The sequence below is a fragment of the Hydra viridissima genome, unplaced genomic scaffold (assembly GCF_058129835.1).
Source record: "Hydra viridissima isolate aposymbiotic clone 2 unplaced genomic scaffold, HvirCarnegie_v1 scaffold_1, whole genome shotgun sequence".
Classification (NCBI taxonomy): Eukaryota; Metazoa; Cnidaria; class Hydrozoa; order Anthoathecata; family Hydridae; genus Hydra; species Hydra viridissima.
The window spans coordinates 7,963,676-7,979,910 of record NW_028324300.1 but is presented as its reverse complement, the minus strand read 5'-3'; the positions used below and the strand labels follow the sequence as shown (position 1 = coordinate 7,979,910).

The 16,235-nt window shown below is 29.9% G+C and overlaps 2 protein-coding genes across 8 annotated transcripts; one reads left to right on the top strand and one right to left on the bottom strand.

Moving 5' to 3' along the window:
* Window positions 1-802: 802 nt before the first annotated feature.
* LOC149893188 (ATP-dependent DNA helicase PIF1-like) lies at window positions 803-5,404 on the bottom strand. Its single transcript, XM_090074952.1, has 2 exons — window positions 4,305-5,404; window positions 803-4,189 (listed from the first exon to the last, which is right to left on the bottom strand). The coding sequence occupies exon 2, from the start codon at window positions 3,145-3,147 to the stop codon at window positions 2,659-2,661; it is 489 nt and encodes a 162-aa protein (XP_089931078.1). The 5' UTR covers window positions 3,148-4,189; window positions 4,305-5,404; the 3' UTR covers window positions 803-2,658.
* Window positions 5,405-7,414: 2,010 nt separating this feature from the next.
* On the top strand, window positions 7,415-13,400 carry LOC145187813 (opsin-3-like). 7 transcript variants are annotated; one of them, XM_090076152.1, is made up of 5 exons: window positions 7,437-7,928; window positions 8,366-8,415; window positions 8,644-9,982; window positions 10,067-10,183; window positions 12,396-13,400. In XM_090076152.1, the coding sequence occupies exons 4-5, from the start codon at window positions 10,142-10,144 to the stop codon at window positions 13,317-13,319; spliced, it is 966 nt and encodes a 321-aa protein (XP_089932278.1). In that variant the 5' UTR covers window positions 7,437-7,928; window positions 8,366-8,415; window positions 8,644-9,982; window positions 10,067-10,141; the 3' UTR covers window positions 13,320-13,400. The 7 variants fall into 7 exon arrangements, 4 of the variants coding, with proteins under 4 accessions (XP_089932277.1, XP_089932278.1, XP_089932279.1 ...); XM_090076151.1 differs by having other exon boundaries at window positions 7,415-8,415; XR_016449014.1 differs by lacking the exons at window positions 7,437-7,928; window positions 8,366-8,415; window positions 8,644-9,982; window positions 10,067-10,183 and adding an exon at window positions 10,750-10,885 and having other exon boundaries at window positions 12,396-12,542.
* Window positions 13,401-16,235: the final 2,835 nt, after the last annotated feature.

Sequence of the window (16,235 nt, the reverse complement as noted above, 5' to 3'; positions counted from 1 at the left end):
GGCTGTGTAGCAATTAAAAAACCTTTACTACGCAAAAGTAATAAAGAAAAAAGATTAAAGTTCGCCAGAGAGCACAAAGAGTGGCAGAAAAATCAATGGGACAAGGTATTGTTTACAGACGAATCTAAATTTCAAATATTTGGGACGAATAGACGTCAGTATGTTAGGCGAAGAAAGGGAGAGGGATTCAAAGAGCCATGTCTAGCATCAACTATCAAACATGGTGGGGGGAATATTCAAGTTTGGGGGTGTATTTCAATAAAAGGGGTAGGAGACATTGTTAGAATAACAGAAAAGCTTACAGGTGAAAAATATAAAAACATTTTACATAATCATACTGTGCCTTATGGACGACAACTGATCGGGGATTATTTTATCCTACAACAGGATAACGATCCCAAACATACTTGCAAATTAGTTAAAAATTGTTTGTCAAATCTGGAAGAGGAGGGAGTGCTTAAAACCATGCCTTGGCCTCCTCAGAGCCCTGATTTGAACATAATCGAACATGTGTGGGACTAATTAGACAGAAAGAAGATGGAAAGGTTGCCAAAGAATGTAAATGAACTTTGGAATGTTCTAAAAGAAGAATGGTATAATATCCCCATCACATTTATTGAAAATCTGTATAAAAGTATATCTAAAAGGCTCCAAGATGTTATTGTAAATAATGGTGGTCACACTAAATATTAATTAAGTCTCTATGTATAGTTATAAATTTAAATGTTTTTAATAAAACTTGTATTATATTACACAATTTAATAAAAAATATGTTTGTACATATATCTTTGTTTTAATTTCATTTTGTTTGACATTTTATCTTGAATATATAAAAATTCTCTTAGGTGCTACTTTCTTTTGCACAGTACTGTATATCATTTTAACCAGGGCTGTGGAGTCGGTAAGCTGCTGTTCCGACTCCGACTCCTGGATTTTATCATAGACCGACTCAGACTCCGACTCCTTCATAAATAACCAATTTGTAACAACAAATAGTTGTTTGTTTTACTACAGTTATTTGTATGCAACAACAAATAAATGTAGTAAAACAAACAACTTTCATGTTTGAAATATTGTCAGTTGGACAATATTTCAAACATGAAAGAACTTGTTCTTCTTTAAGTTCATATTCTTTAAGAAACTTTTCTACGAAAAGACCTGGAGAAATTTGCTGGTATGATTAGTTTTGGCGTCTTTTACTGCCAATGTCTTGGTAACTGCTTCATTTTTTTCAAAAAAGAATTAAACATTGATTGCAAAATAGTTCACTCTGTTAAGAAACACAAAGCGTCCCTTGAGACATTCATTAAGTTCTTCTTTTTGTTTAACAGCTTCTTCAATCACTAATTTTCTAATATTCTCTCTCTCCAGAGAAACAAAGTTAATTGAATACTTACAGTCTTTCTGTTTGTGGAGCAACTCGTTGGTGCTTGGTGGTGGCACGCCTAGCTTTCTACTAAGAATATGTAGCACAGTGCCAGACAATTTAAGCCGGGAGTTAGGGGATCATGAAGTTATATAGTTTAAGGGAAGGTAGAGGAGAGCGCAAGGGAGGTGATATATGATTCTCAGTGATAAGCAGCAAAATACCCTATTGCTTATCACTGTTTTAAAGACCTAAAAATAACATGTCAAACTCCTTGTTCTCCAGTTGTTGCAAACTACAATTCCCATTGTGTCTGGATATCCTACAGCTTTCAGAGCATCCTGGGACTTGTAGTTTTGTAACATTTATAAAATCCTTATGAAAATTATGAAACTTTGAAAGATTTTTTTTAGACTCCGACTCCAGCCAAAATGAGCTCCGACTCCGACTCCACGACACCGACTCCACAGTTCTGATTTTAACTGACAAAAATTTACAATGAAAGGTAATCAGGTTTTTTTTTATAAATCGTGTAAATGCGTCAATCGTAAATCTTAAAGAAAAAAACAAAAAATGGAATTATGATACCATAACAAAAAAAAAAACAAAAAAAAAAACACCACATAAAAACTGAAAATCGATTTACCTATTTATAGGTAATTAAGAAATAAATTGCATTTTTAGCTTAATGTTGTCTTTGCTTTTAGTAAATAAATAAAAGCAGTAAGTTCCAATAATGAAACTACCTATTATTCATTTTTAACAATAGTCACCAACGTGAAGGTGTCTATTGTTAAAAATGAATATTTACACCCTTGATCCTAAAATCCAATAGAATATTTACACCCTTGTTCCTAAAATCCAGCGAAAATAACAAACCAAATTAAAATATGAAAGGCAAAATTAGAAAACCAATTTAAAGTTAACTATATTTATCTTTTTACTAAATACATTTTTATAAATACATAAAAGTATATTTGTTTTTATATTCAATCTTAATCATTTAATTATTTTAAATTTAGGACATTAAAACACCCTAGATGTAAAGATCAAGATTGCATACTCTCTCATACACATTACACTAAACATTAACAGACATTATGTGTTTCCAGAATAATTAAAAAAGGCTACACAACACAACCTAGCTCTGAAGCAAAAACACCGCCTGGCACTAAATGCTGTCAAGTCACACCTCTGCTATAAGTGTTAAAAATATTAAAATAATAAACTTATACATAGAAAAAGTGCTCACAACCTACAAACAGTAAATTTTCGAAATGAAAATCTAAAGACTATAAATTAAGAACATTAGAAAATATAACATTAGATAATGTAACATTATTTGTGTAACACTTTTCACCTACCATACCTTGAATGAGATGTTTGTAAATTTTGAAAAACAAACTATTAAATGCTTTAATTCTTGAACATGCAAAATATAGTTGACCATGAGAGAAACACGGTTTTTTGAGATTTACCCCAACTCTATCAAATGTTTGACCTTGACTTTTATTAATTGTCATTGAATAAGCCAATCTGACAGGAAACTCATGACGTTTCAGAACAAAAGGTAAATTAGAACCTGATGGAGCCAACTGAATTTCAGGAACTAAAACCCATTTACCACTAGAAACACCTGTCAAAACCTCTGCATCAATATAATTATTTTGAAGAGCACAAACTTTCATTCGAGTACCATTGCATAACCCAGCTTTGAGATCTAAACTTCTAAGTAGCATAATTACACAACCAATTTTCAATTTTAAACAATGAGGCGGCATACCTGAAGGAGTTAAGCTGTTCAAAAACTCAACAGGAAAGTTATTTCTTTCATTAAGGTCATCAGTATCAATTTGATCAGCACTTAAATAAATTTTGACCTCACCTGGCAGACAATATTAGTTGGTGTTAAAAATCACACGTTTAGAATAATCATTTTGATCAGCATCTCCAAAAATCTTTGCAACAATCATTCATTTTCTCTAATAATGCACTGATTTGGTATTTCAATGCATCCTTTAAAAGAATCCTCCTCTTTGACAGGTATTGTTCCATTCCCAAGTTTTAGTAGCCATTGGGAAAAATTCACCTTCCCCATCTTGTTCTCTCATATTTTCAGTTAATGCAAACTTCTGCAAACATTGCCAATGCAAAGAACATTTTATACAGAATTCTATTATTTCAGCCGGTTGTCCTCTTTTCACAACAGGCAAAACTTGCCTAAAGTCACCACCAAAAAGAATAATTTTTCCTTCGAACGGAAAGTTGTTGTTGCATCTTTTAACAACCTATCAATTGCATTTAATTGTTTACATGTTCATGTAAGACATTATACTGCTCGCTTCTAAGTTTGTTTTGGTTATTTCTGATGAAAGCATGGTGCTGGCCTTCAATTTTAACATACGCATCAATAACATATTGCTGAAACAGTTTTTTGCCATAAAAGAGTGAAGAAAAAAATTGTCTAACTGAAAGTTTATAATTGTAATACTGAGATAATGTAACATGATTTCTAACCAATGTAGAACGTTCAGGGTTGTGAACCAATTGATTATGCTAACCAGCATCACTCCTCTGAAAAAAAAAACAGGATAAACCATAGGATCTAAGTTGGCAGACGTACTTGATATAGTTTTAAGAGGATGACCTCTTGGGTAAATAACATCTTCCCTGGAAGCAGGTAGTGCACCATCTTCACCAACAAATACAACTGCAAGTTCATTATGTGAAAGGAGACTATAGCAACTTATAGCGATTATAGCAATTTATGCTGGAACATCATGATTCCAAAATATTTATAGCAAAATCATGTAGTACACAGCACTTAAGACAAAAAATCAAATTGAGATAAAACAAATTGTATATATAGAAAAATAATTTTTATTGGCTTTTAGTAAATGATTAAAAGCAGTGATTTTTAATAAAATTACCTATTTACCATTTTTAATAATAGACACCAACATGAAGATAAGCCAAATGTCTATTAACTCAAAAGATAACAAAAAAAACATCACAGCAACAACACACAACAGTAGCACACACCATAAGTTAATATAATATGTATATAATATAACTTAAGTAAGATAACATTCATATATAACAAAACATAAGTAACAACATTATGCAAAATGTTATTAAAATACATTATGTATTTTTAAAATCATTTTTAATAATAAAGGCTTGAAAACAGCAAGACCTAAAGTAGTAACAGTTTGACACTTAACATTATTGTGTAACCCTCTGTTAAAAGTACATCACTTGGCTGGCAAAGTTGAGAAATCTTGCTCTATATGTTTACCAAGTCACAGCACTTTGAAAACACGGAAACAAAATAATATAAACACATGTACCAACTATAAACACAATAAATGTGTTTAAATAAGTATATAAGGTTAAATATATACCTTATATACATATTTAAACACATTTTTAAAACAATTACATAACACATATTAACACATTGATAAAACAACTTTAAGGCACTTATTACAACATACATATCAAAAAAGCATATATGCAAACAATAAACGTGTGCAAACAAAAATTTTAAAAATGAAGCGAGAAAATTTAAAAAGATTCAAAGTAAACAAAATATATATTTACAAACAATACTCTTTACCTTCCTTTTTTTTTTTTTTTTTTTTTTTTTTTTTCATAAGAACTGTAATCCTCATAACAAAATCTAAGCTTTACATACAATAACATGTGACATGCGTTGTCAGTGTTGGCACAAAAGTTTAACTTATTTTTCTAAATTTTCTAAAAAAGAACAAAAGTAGGGTGATTCCATGTGAAAACATCCAGGGCATGCAACCCTAAGTCTCAGATTTCGCTGATTTTTAAACCACTTACAGATTTTAGTAAATTATGAACATCCTGAAAATTTTATCATGCAATTTCAATCGGTTCCTCAGATATAGCTATTTAAAGTTTGCCTCCAACCAACAAAAATCTGCCATTTTTAAAAATGGTTTCGGTCCTAGTTTCTGTTATATGCAATGATATATTAAGAATAACTAGATGTCTAACTGCCGTAAATCGGTATAAGAAAAAGTGAAGCAAAAATCGGCCATTATGGGGGGCAAAATCTTTACGCTATTTATCAAAACAAAACAAATACGAAGCTTTTGATTTGTTAAATCCCCCCATAATGGCCGATTTTTGCTTCAAAAAATACGCGGAAGTTAGACGTCTAGTTATTTTTAATATATCATTGGTTATATGTGTGTTGGAAAGCTGAAAATTTGTACCTTTACATATTTTGGGCCCACGAATCCAATGAAACAACTTAAAATATTTAATAAGGAACATAACACCTAAAATTTAAATGTTTACCACAATTTTACTGGGGCGAGTCCAACCACAAAAATGCCGATGTAGCTCGATTTTTTATTTTTTTATTTTTTTTAGATTTTGTCCTGAATAGTTAAGTTATAGTTATTACAAAGAATTGGAGAGTGGTCTTTTCTAAAACAGAAATAAAAACATGATCAAATCTACTTAATTTTAGTGCTTAAAAACAGGTATTTTGATAAATTAAACGAGAAAAAAAGGTGTGTAATTTGACAGTTTTGTAACTGAAACTGTTTTGGCAACATCAAACTGTACTTTTAGTTGTTGTTGACTAGCTGTTTCTGTAATTTTATAGAATCTAATCCTAAAATATATTGTTTCAAAGGGGGAGATTTTATAAATGCAGATGTATATCGCAAGTTTAAGTGTTTTTTTCAGAGGTTGTATTAAATAGTTTAGTTGGAGTTATAAGAAAAAATCAGATTGCAAACTTAAAACAGAAATAAAAACACCTTCAAATATACTTAAATTTATTACTGACAAAACATTGGTTTCATATTTATCAAACTAATACAAATAAACTTAAAAAAAGGCTCCAAAACAAATAGAGCACTTGGCAGTGGCGTACCTAGGGTAGATAGCGCCCTGGGCAAACACCGATCTCGCGCCCCTCCTCCCCCACATGAAGTGCTTAACTTCAACTTTTTAATAAATGATGACACAAACTTTTAATAAAACTTCATTATTCATTATAAATAAAGAATTTGTTTATGTAACATATATTACAACTTTTTTTTTTCTAGCTTTAATTGCTGCAAATTTCTTAATAACACTGTCAAAATCAATTTCTTCGGTATATTCTCGCTCTATGCTTAGCCTCTTTTGCGCCCCTTTTAGGTTAGCGCCCATGGCACGTGCCCTGCCTGCCCTACCCTAGATACGCCACTGGCACTTGGAAAGAAGTTCAAGAAACAAAGGTAATATATAAAATTTAAAAATTAGAAACTCAAAAAAATTAAAATTTATTAGTTATAGCGTTATAATCAAACAAACAAAATGTTAACGATTTAAAAAATTAAAATCCTGGCGCAACTCAACTTCCCCCCCCCCCCCCTAATTTTATTATTGTTTCTGATAGAGAATTTTATGTTATTCATTAAAATATAAAAACATAGACCTGAAAATCAACGGAAAGTGCTCTAATTCGAAGTCAAAGTTGTAAAAAATCCCACTAAAAACCCTAATATTCGCCATTTTGAAAATAATAAGTTAATGATCTTTTAGGTGACAAAAGCAATGCTTTAATAGCATGGTTTTTACGTTAAAAAAGTCGTTAAAGTATGTTTATCTTGCGCGATTTTTTGTGGCAATGAAAATAGCCGTGTTTTGATTTATTAGAGAATAAACTATATTGAAAGTAATGCACTTTTGTAATAAACTTTAAAAAAGAATTCAACAGTTTTTTTTCCAAAAAAGAAGAACTTTTGAAACTCAGTTCATAGTTGTTCTATCACATGTAAAATTTAGAAAATATAACCTTCAAACCGTTTTTTTTTAATAAAAAAAACCAGCGTACAATACAATAATAATCATTCATCAACTTTTCTACATTCTCACATCTTTATTTGAAATCTTCTATTAATTTCATTTCCTTACAGCACTTTCGTTACTATACTTTAAAATAATAATTGCTAAGGCTTATGGAAACCAGGTCTATTTATTGCGCATTGTAACGGTAATTAATTTTCGTTAAAAATCAAAGTGTTTTGAAAAAAAAAGAGGCGAATATTAGGGTTTTTAGGCGGATTTTTTACAACTTTGACTTCGAATTAGAGTACTTTCCGTTGATTTTCAGTCTATGTTTTTATATTTTTATGAATCAGCATAAAATTCTCTAATAAAATAACTAATTCAAAGCCTAGTAATTAATGACGAAACGACGTTAAGCATTTCTGTTGGAATTATATTATAGATAGAAGATGATATCAAAAAAAGACATCTGAAAAAAATAAGGCTTGTTTTATCACATTTTGGTTTATGAACAGACACACCTCTCCTAAAGATACCAACAAACGTTGCTTTTTTTTATGAAAACTTTAGCTCTATGATTTGGGAGTACATAGTGTGACGAAGGAATTAAATTGAGCATATTTCTTTTTTTATATTGAGGGAGCGAGGAAATTGCCGTTTTTTTAATGGCCTTCGTCAACACCTTACAGCTTAAAATCAAGAAGTCTTACCTAATTGCTTGGAGTGACTCATTTAGCGGGTCAGAACAAAAATGTATTTTTCATTACGCTTTTGCAGTAAATAATTGATTATAAATTTTCTGAGGTTAATCATTTGTATAATGTCAGCTTATACAAAAGTTACACAAAACGTGACAATATAGTCATAATTGTTTTTTAACATTAAATAATTAGACCAGCATTTGAACTTGTTAAAAATAGAAAAAACACAAATGAAAAAAAGGTGAACATAAAAAAAGGAATTCACACGATTCGCAGGAGAATTGAAGAAATCAATTGTTCAAAATCAAAGAAAGTCAATTTTTAGCAACTTAACTAAAAATGCCATGCAGCTAAGTCTGCTCATTCTTATTTATTTATCATCCGTGTTGTTGCTAGATATTCTTTGGTGCTACTGCAATGCAAATGTTGTCTACTATTATTAAACTTTGTAAGAAAAATTGCTTTTTTGCCATAGGTTTGTCTTCCAAGTATGACCAATGTTGAAAATTGATCATCATACACATGGTAAGATGTGCTATTTTTTTACTTTTTTTGTGAAATTATGAGTTAATGTTTAAAATACTTCTGTATGCTGTTGTTTTGATCATTTAGTCTGCTAAGCATTTCTTTGCCAATACTTAACTCTTTCAGGTTCAGAGTGTTCTGTGCACTTACTATAAAACAACGACAAGAAACTTTTTATAATAACCAAAGCCTGAAAACTAATTATTTTTTTGTTACTGTCTTTTTTAGCATTATGAACAACCTAGACATTGAGAGTTATGTGATACGAAGTAAAGACAGCATTTGGCTGATTGGATTTCCATGTGAGTTAACGACTGGTGCTAGACTTCCATCGGCTCGTGATATCATTTGCAACTTTTTATTTAATCGTCTGTCTCAAAAACTGTCAGCTCGTGAAGTGCCAGCCATACAAATGAACAGCTAATACCATTCTTCTTCACAGTATGTGGTGAAGAATATAGAGAACCTTTTCAAAGAACAAACCTTATACGAAACAAGTCCAAATCAAATGAGAAGGACTAGCAGAACCAGAAAGCCTATGTAAGCAAATTATGTACGCCTATGTAAGCATATTGTTGACATCAGTCATGCAAATTCTGAATCCCTGATAAAGAATGAAGAAGACAAGCACTTCCTGGAACTAAAACAAGATTTACAAACTGGTTCATTTGGAGCTGTATAAAGAAAATTAATAGAAAAAGAAAAGCGATCAGCAGAAAGAAAGGCAGTTGAAAAGAGGAAATCAGACAATATTGTTGCGTGGAAGTTGACTATGACAGCTAGTATTGCAAAACTCTGTTGACTTTAGATAAAAAAAAAAAAAAAAATAAAAATAACAGAGTGTTCTGAAGATGATGATCCAGCCTACAAATATCACATTGTCAGTACACCAAAACGACCAATGAAATTTGTCTGCAAAAGTATCAGCAACACTAGACTAAATAAACACTAGCATTCGCAACTCAGCAATGATTATGGCTAAATGAAATTGGCTCATCATATTCTAAATAAAATTGGTTCATCATCAATGTTTGTTTCAGAATGTAGAGTTTATCTTCATCACCAGAAACATCGCCAAGCTGTTGTAAAAAACGTGGTTGTCATTTTCAGGTCAAAGTAGCAAGAGTATCAGGAAACTTTAAGCTTGATTTTCTCTTTCCTCTTAGATTTAACCAAAGGTACTGTTTTGTTCCTTGAGGTCTGTCCTATAAAACCACCAAAGAGTTTACTCGGTGTTTTTTGGATGTCAAAATGGCAAAATATATCAGGAGTGGTCGTATATCAGGGGTGGTCGGTGGTGTCGATGAAAAAACGTTTTTGAAAACTCAAAACTTTCCTAACCTCAAAATTAAAACCAACTTTTTAAATTTTACACATTTTACTAAAAGGACAACTTTTACTCGCCATTAAAATTTAAAATTAAGTATCATTGTTCCTTACAAATTTAAACAAATTTAAAAAAGCGTTTAAATATAATTTATGAAAGTATTAGGAAAATTAAACATCGAATCTAGGGATGCCAGGTCATCGAGAAAGCGAGGCACGAATGTTTCAAGATTATTTCAAGGTATCAGCCTAAATGTTTTTTCAACTTTTTATTTAAAAACTAATAGAGTAATATATAAACTACTAATATATTATCATTTGATAGATTCCTAGAATATCTCATCAAAGCGTAAAATATTACTGAAAAATGGGCAAAATTTAAAACGCAGCGAGATTTTAGATGCTTTACCTTACAACTAACGAGTGGACGATATTCAAACTTGTAAGTGGTTTGTATTTTTGCGTTTTTTAAATAGTTTCGTCTCCCTTTTCGGCTTTTTTGTTGTTTACATTTGAAATGATAGGAAATCATATAAATATTGAAGTGTATTTTTTGTGGGTGTTTTGCATGCTTTTATTGCAGAAAATAAAAACATGAACGTCATTGTTGAAAGAGTAGAGTTATTAGAGTTTTTAGGTTATTAATAGTTTTCTACAACACGGGCAGTCCTCAAAATAATGTGACTCAATTTCAAACATCTGCTTGTTTTGTCTAAAGTTGAGAAACAAAGCGGAATACCAACTAAATAAAACGCAACTTAACGACAAACTTCGTTGAAGCCTTAAATTGCGTTTTTGAAAAACTTTTGAATGGATTATTTCATAAAAGCGCTGTTGACATCACTGATTTTATTTTTTTTGAAAGATCCTTTTTTATTTGCAACAAAAAACTTATGATCTTTTTTTTTTCTTTTCGTAAAGTGTTCTTTGGTTCTTTCGCGCTTTAAATGACGAACTTTTAAATTATTAAGAAAAATGCTTTAAATAAAGTTCAAAACATTTATACGTGCAGATTTTCATCATTTGATCATGCAAATCGTCGGCCATTTAAAAATGCACAAACGTATTTAATAAAACGTCATCAAAAAGCTTATCTCAAAAAAAAACAACATTTTATCACAAGAATTTAACATTTTCGATCAAGGTATATATATGCACATAAACTTTGTAAAACCTTTCTTAAACGTGTAATTGAATAGAATACGGATAGAAATCAATTAGTTTATATAATACTTTTTAACAGTGTTAGCGACTTTTTAATATTTATAAAGCAAACCTCAAAATGTTGAAGGTAATTGGTTTGAAAATTGAATGGGCGTGGATATAGTGAATTAAAAAGAAATCTTTTTTTGATAAGATATAACTTGATTTACTTGATTTGAATTTTACTCAAGATTTTTCTATTTTTACAGACTACTAAATAAATTGAAGTTTTATGACTTGTTTAAAAAAATTACATCATGTTGCTTCCATTCACTTACAAAATCTTTTTGTTTAAACCAGGAATGTCAAACTTGTTTTGGTATGAGGGCCGCATTCAAGTTAATATTGATGCAAGGATATACAGATAATACTGATGCAGTAAGAACTAATATCCAGTATGCGTCAGCACACTGGATATTAATTTTTACTAATTATATAATAAGTTGCATAAAATAAGCATGTGAGCGGTTGTTAGTTTTCTATTATAATTATCTTTTCTCAATTGTAAAAACTATACATGAAGGCCCCAGGAATGTAGTTACACATGTTTGGTTTAAACAATGAGTTTGCATTTATGTTCTCTGTAAACGCAAGGATGAGTTTGTAATTACATTTGATGTTTTTGATAGGTTTTTTACTCTATATTTTAAATACCCAGCAAGCACACAACGTTGAAACGTTATTTCAACGTTGTGTGCTTGCTGGGTGGGTACCGAGGAGTGGAGTCTTGGAATGACGTATCGCCTTCTGCAACTAGCGTGTCAATTCACTACTTTTTTCACACGACAACAAAAAATGTTTTTCGTTTTTTTCATTTATCATTTGCAAGGTGTTAATAAAAAGCTTGTTTTTTTATCGAGAATTTCTTTGGAATTCTAAAAAATATTTCTCTGATTTCAGATGCAACAAAACTCAGATTTTTAAAATGATGAATTTTTTCCTGTGCGTTTGATCGCCGTACAATTAAAAAAAAATTCCCAAAAGAGGCATTAAGTAAGTTCTTCGTTTAACATGACGGACTTGTTTCTTTTTAGATCACTTGAATGGAAAAAATATCATAAAAATGTTGTTAAGAGCAGCACTGTTCATTAATTACAACTATTTTTAGTTGTAAATGCAGAAATATTTTGAATTAAAACAACAATTAAACTTTAAGAAATCAAAATTATTGTTTTGATTGTTTAGGTATTTATTAGTTTTTGTTAAATTGAAAACTTCTAATCTAAAAGAGAAGCCATGGGTTGTTGTCGTTGTTGTTGTCAAATTTTGCTCCAATTGTTACTATTCGAATATATGCAAGAATAACAATTTTCAGAGGATAAGTTGTAACAATAAAAGTTAAAAAAAAATAGAGAGAATTATTTTGTCCATAACTTTCTCTCAAATTGTTTTCTTGCCATGATTATCTTCATGTTATATAATAGCTAACTGGTGTATTTTTGATTTTTCAGATCGCAATGATTGAGAGTTACACCGTTTTATCAACCTTGTATGCCTCTGCAATGATTCTGATATCAGTAACTTTGAACACGATCATCTGCTACATTATTCTTTGCAAAATGCCAAAATTAGAAATCTCTCATTTATTTATTGTCAGCATATCTATTTCAGATATAGCTCAAGTTTTATCAGGTCTGATTCCTCAAGTAATATTGACTGTTGGTAACTTCCCTGTTAAAACTGATTTTATTTGTATTGGAAGTGGTTTTCTTACCTTTGCTCTTGCAGTTACCAATATTATGCACATAGCAGTCGTTTCGGTAATCAGAGCTATCGGGTTAAAGCTTCCGATGTTTTATTACAAAAACTGTAAAAAGCGCCATTACAAGGTACTTTGTTTATGTTTTTGCTATGCATATGGCTTTGTCTGGGCATTGCTTCCATTAATCGGTTGGTCAAAGTATGAAATAGATGTCGATCTTCGCAGGTGTTCTTTAGACTGGAAGCTAACAAGAAAAGATACCTTTTCGTTTATTTTAAATGGATTGATTTTCTGTTTTTTTTTACCAGGGATATTAATATCAATTGCACTGTTTATTAGTAACAAAACTTCTTATCGCAGAAAATTCAAAAATCGACCTGGTCATAGTGTAAGACAAATTTTAGAAAAAGTTTACTTAAAAGTGTTTGCTATATCTGCTATCTCGTTTGTTGCTGTCTGGACTCCTTACGTAGTGCTTACGTTTTTGACCATGTTAAAGATAGAAGTACCTAGCTATCTTTTTAGTATTTCAGCCTTTTTTGCAAAGTTGTCCTCCATAACCAATGCGCTAGCAAACTGCTATATAAATAAATCATTTCGAAAAAAACTTCTGAACTTAAGCTTCTTCAGGTGTCTTAAAAAAAAAACTGCCTCGGTGTCGCCAAAAGAGTAAGTTTCCATCATCATTTAGATCGCTATTTTATCTGTATTGTTTTGCTTATCTGAATTTTATGCACATTGTATTTGAAATATATGACACTATCATAAGATTTTCTTTAATTGGTTTCTAATTTTTTATGTAATAAGCGCAAGGAATCTAAAAAAAAAGAACAACAAGTGCCAACTTCTAAGCAAAAAGAAAGGAATGATTTTCCTTCAAAATCATATTTTCATTTCGGTTTTTTTTTATGTAAAATATTTAAAAACCAGTAATAAAACTTTATTTATTCAAAGAAAAATTTATTAACTATAAAAGGGTTTTTTCACATTACGAAATAAAATTTGGCGTGAAGTTGAGTGTATACTGTGATACATGTATATACCAAACTGAAAAATATACAGTTCAGTTCTCTCATTCAATACGGACACATAAAATGTTGAAAATCTCAGACTCTGGGAAAAACTTTGGGACAAGTTTGATTTGTATTTTATATAATCTCCTTTTAAAACAACCTGAAGCAACGAAATTCAAAAATACATATACAATCAAGGATATTGCCAGAGACCTTGAACCATTTAAAGATCTGATATTAAGTTTAAAAAAATCCTATCCCAGTAAATATTGGACGTCTACTGGGATAGGATTTTTAAACTTAATATCAGATCTTTAAATGGTTCAAGGTGCTACCTGGATGGTATCACATATACTTTTAAGAAAGATTGGCCTAATTATCGCAACCAATATTGTTGATGGTGCACCGACATTGACAAACTATGGGCCGATAGTTTCAAGATAATGTTAAATAAAACAACCAATAATATATTTTGACAGCCCAATGTTATACCATTAACATTTTTCATGTTCCACGAGATATGAATTTAAAGTACAAAATTGGCACAATTGGTACAATTTATTTTCAGGCTCTTAGGTTATCTGCTATAAATAGTCATGGATTGGTACAGTTATCAATAGAATAAAAAATGTCTAACAAGCAAATGTAAAACACATGCATTTATCATACACGAAGTGACAAACAAGATATAAAAAGATGATTGTATAAAATACAAAAAACATCAGCCTTTTTTTTAATGTTACAAAACAAATTAATTCGTGAAAACACGAGAAAAAAAATTCTATAATTTCTATTAAGTAATAAGTTCAAAATAACATTTAAAAAATATTTATGAATTCTAACAAGCGAAATTTAAGTTTAAACCTGCATACTGATAACAAATCTCAAAAAAGCAGGCCAAAGATAAACAAAACTTTTTTATTTTTCACAAAATTCTCACAAATTCTCACCCAAGTAAAAAAAAGTTTTCTTTAAAAACATCGAGTTTTAGCTCTCGAAACGAATCGTTATGACGGTTAAAATTCTCTTTTCAAAATTGAATTCGGAGTTCCGAAAAAAAGTTGTTAGCGAAAAACCAAGGGAATGTTTACCGGGGGAAGAGTAAACATGCTTATTGCTCTTATTTATGCATTTAGATGTGGTGCGTCTAAATTAACTAATAATTAAAACGTAAATAAATATGGTAGCTTTCGCTATTTATTTAAAAAACTTTAAAACAAAAACAGACTCGCACTTACATTCGTAAAACGCAGGTTACACTGAAAAGCAATTGTAACTTGCAATAAAACAAATCAAAAAAGTCGAAATACTACAGCAGAACTAAGGCGACTTTTCAAAAGTGTATGCAGAACAAAATCTAATCACTTGGTTGAGGTTTGGATGGAAGAAAAACAGTTTTTTCAATGGATCAGTAAAGTAATCATACCAGCAATTAAATTGATTCTAGGTAATTAGTTTGGTCTAATTGGTCAAAGTCTTGAATTAAGTGAGGTAAGGTTATCGATATTGTACCTCCTAAGATCAAATTTAAAAATCTAGGCAATCTACAGAGTGAAACCATTCAATTGCAGTTCATCATTTAGGGATTATTTGTAGTAAAGAAATTGAAAAACTCAAAATTTAGAAGGCGTTAAGTGTCGTAGAATCAAATTAAAAAAATAGCGCTCTCATTACAATTAAGGAAACAAAATCTTTAGTTGTACCATTGTATTCCAATATTGTACCACTTCCTTGATTTCAAATACTTTATAACTTTGCAAATATTTTATGATTTTAGATTTAAGGGATTAAAAGAACTGATTAAAGCGAATGGTTGTTGTAAAATCAGCAAACTTAAAATATTCTGATGTAACATAACACTTAACTGTAGGGATGGCACTTTTACTTATTTTGATGTAAAAAAAAAATTACTTTAAAAAAAAAATTACTTTACATAACTTAGATTAAATTATGAAATATATTTACATTTTAAAGTAATTCATTTTTTAAAAAATAACATTATATTACATATAAAATTACTTACATAAAGTTAATTTTAAAAAAGCGTAACTTATTAAAAACTTATTAAAAATGCGTTATTTTTTTATTGCAAGTAAAAGTAGTTTACATAAAAGAGTTATTTACTTTTTGTAAATTACTTTTAACCCTACTATGCCGTCGCTAACTGACTTGCACTTGTTACGTTGGGGTCCATACGGACCCCAACTAAATAATTATGTTTTTAATAAAATAATTTTTTGTTTAAAAAGATTAAAAAAGATAATTTTATTCTGTTTTACCAAAAATAAAACATTACTTTGTTATTAACAGAAAAAAATCTAAACATAAATACATACATATATATATATATATATATATATATATATATATATATATATATATATATATATATATATATATATATATATATATATATATATATATATATATATGCATGTATGGTTTACTTTGCACAGTGTTCACAAAGAATTTTGCTGTGTGTACAGCATACAAAATTGTTACATTTATTACAAGTAGTTCGAACTTTTTTATCAAGTGATCTATTACAGAGCTTGCATCTACCTCGTTTTCTTTTC

Excerpts from the sequence above, each read along its gene's own strand:
- LOC149893188 (XM_090074952.1), bottom strand. The coding sequence starts at position 3,147 with ATGCCGCCTCATTGTTTAAAATTGAAAATTGGTTGTGTAATTATGCTA.
- LOC145187813 (XM_090076150.1), top strand. The coding sequence starts at position 11,266 with ATGAGGGCCGCATTCAAGTTAATATTGATGCAAGGATATACAGATAAT. Across the intron at positions 11,323-12,395 it reads ATACAGATAATACTGATGCA|ATCGCAATGATTGAGAGTTA; the intron begins GTAAGAACTAAT and ends TTGATTTTTCAG.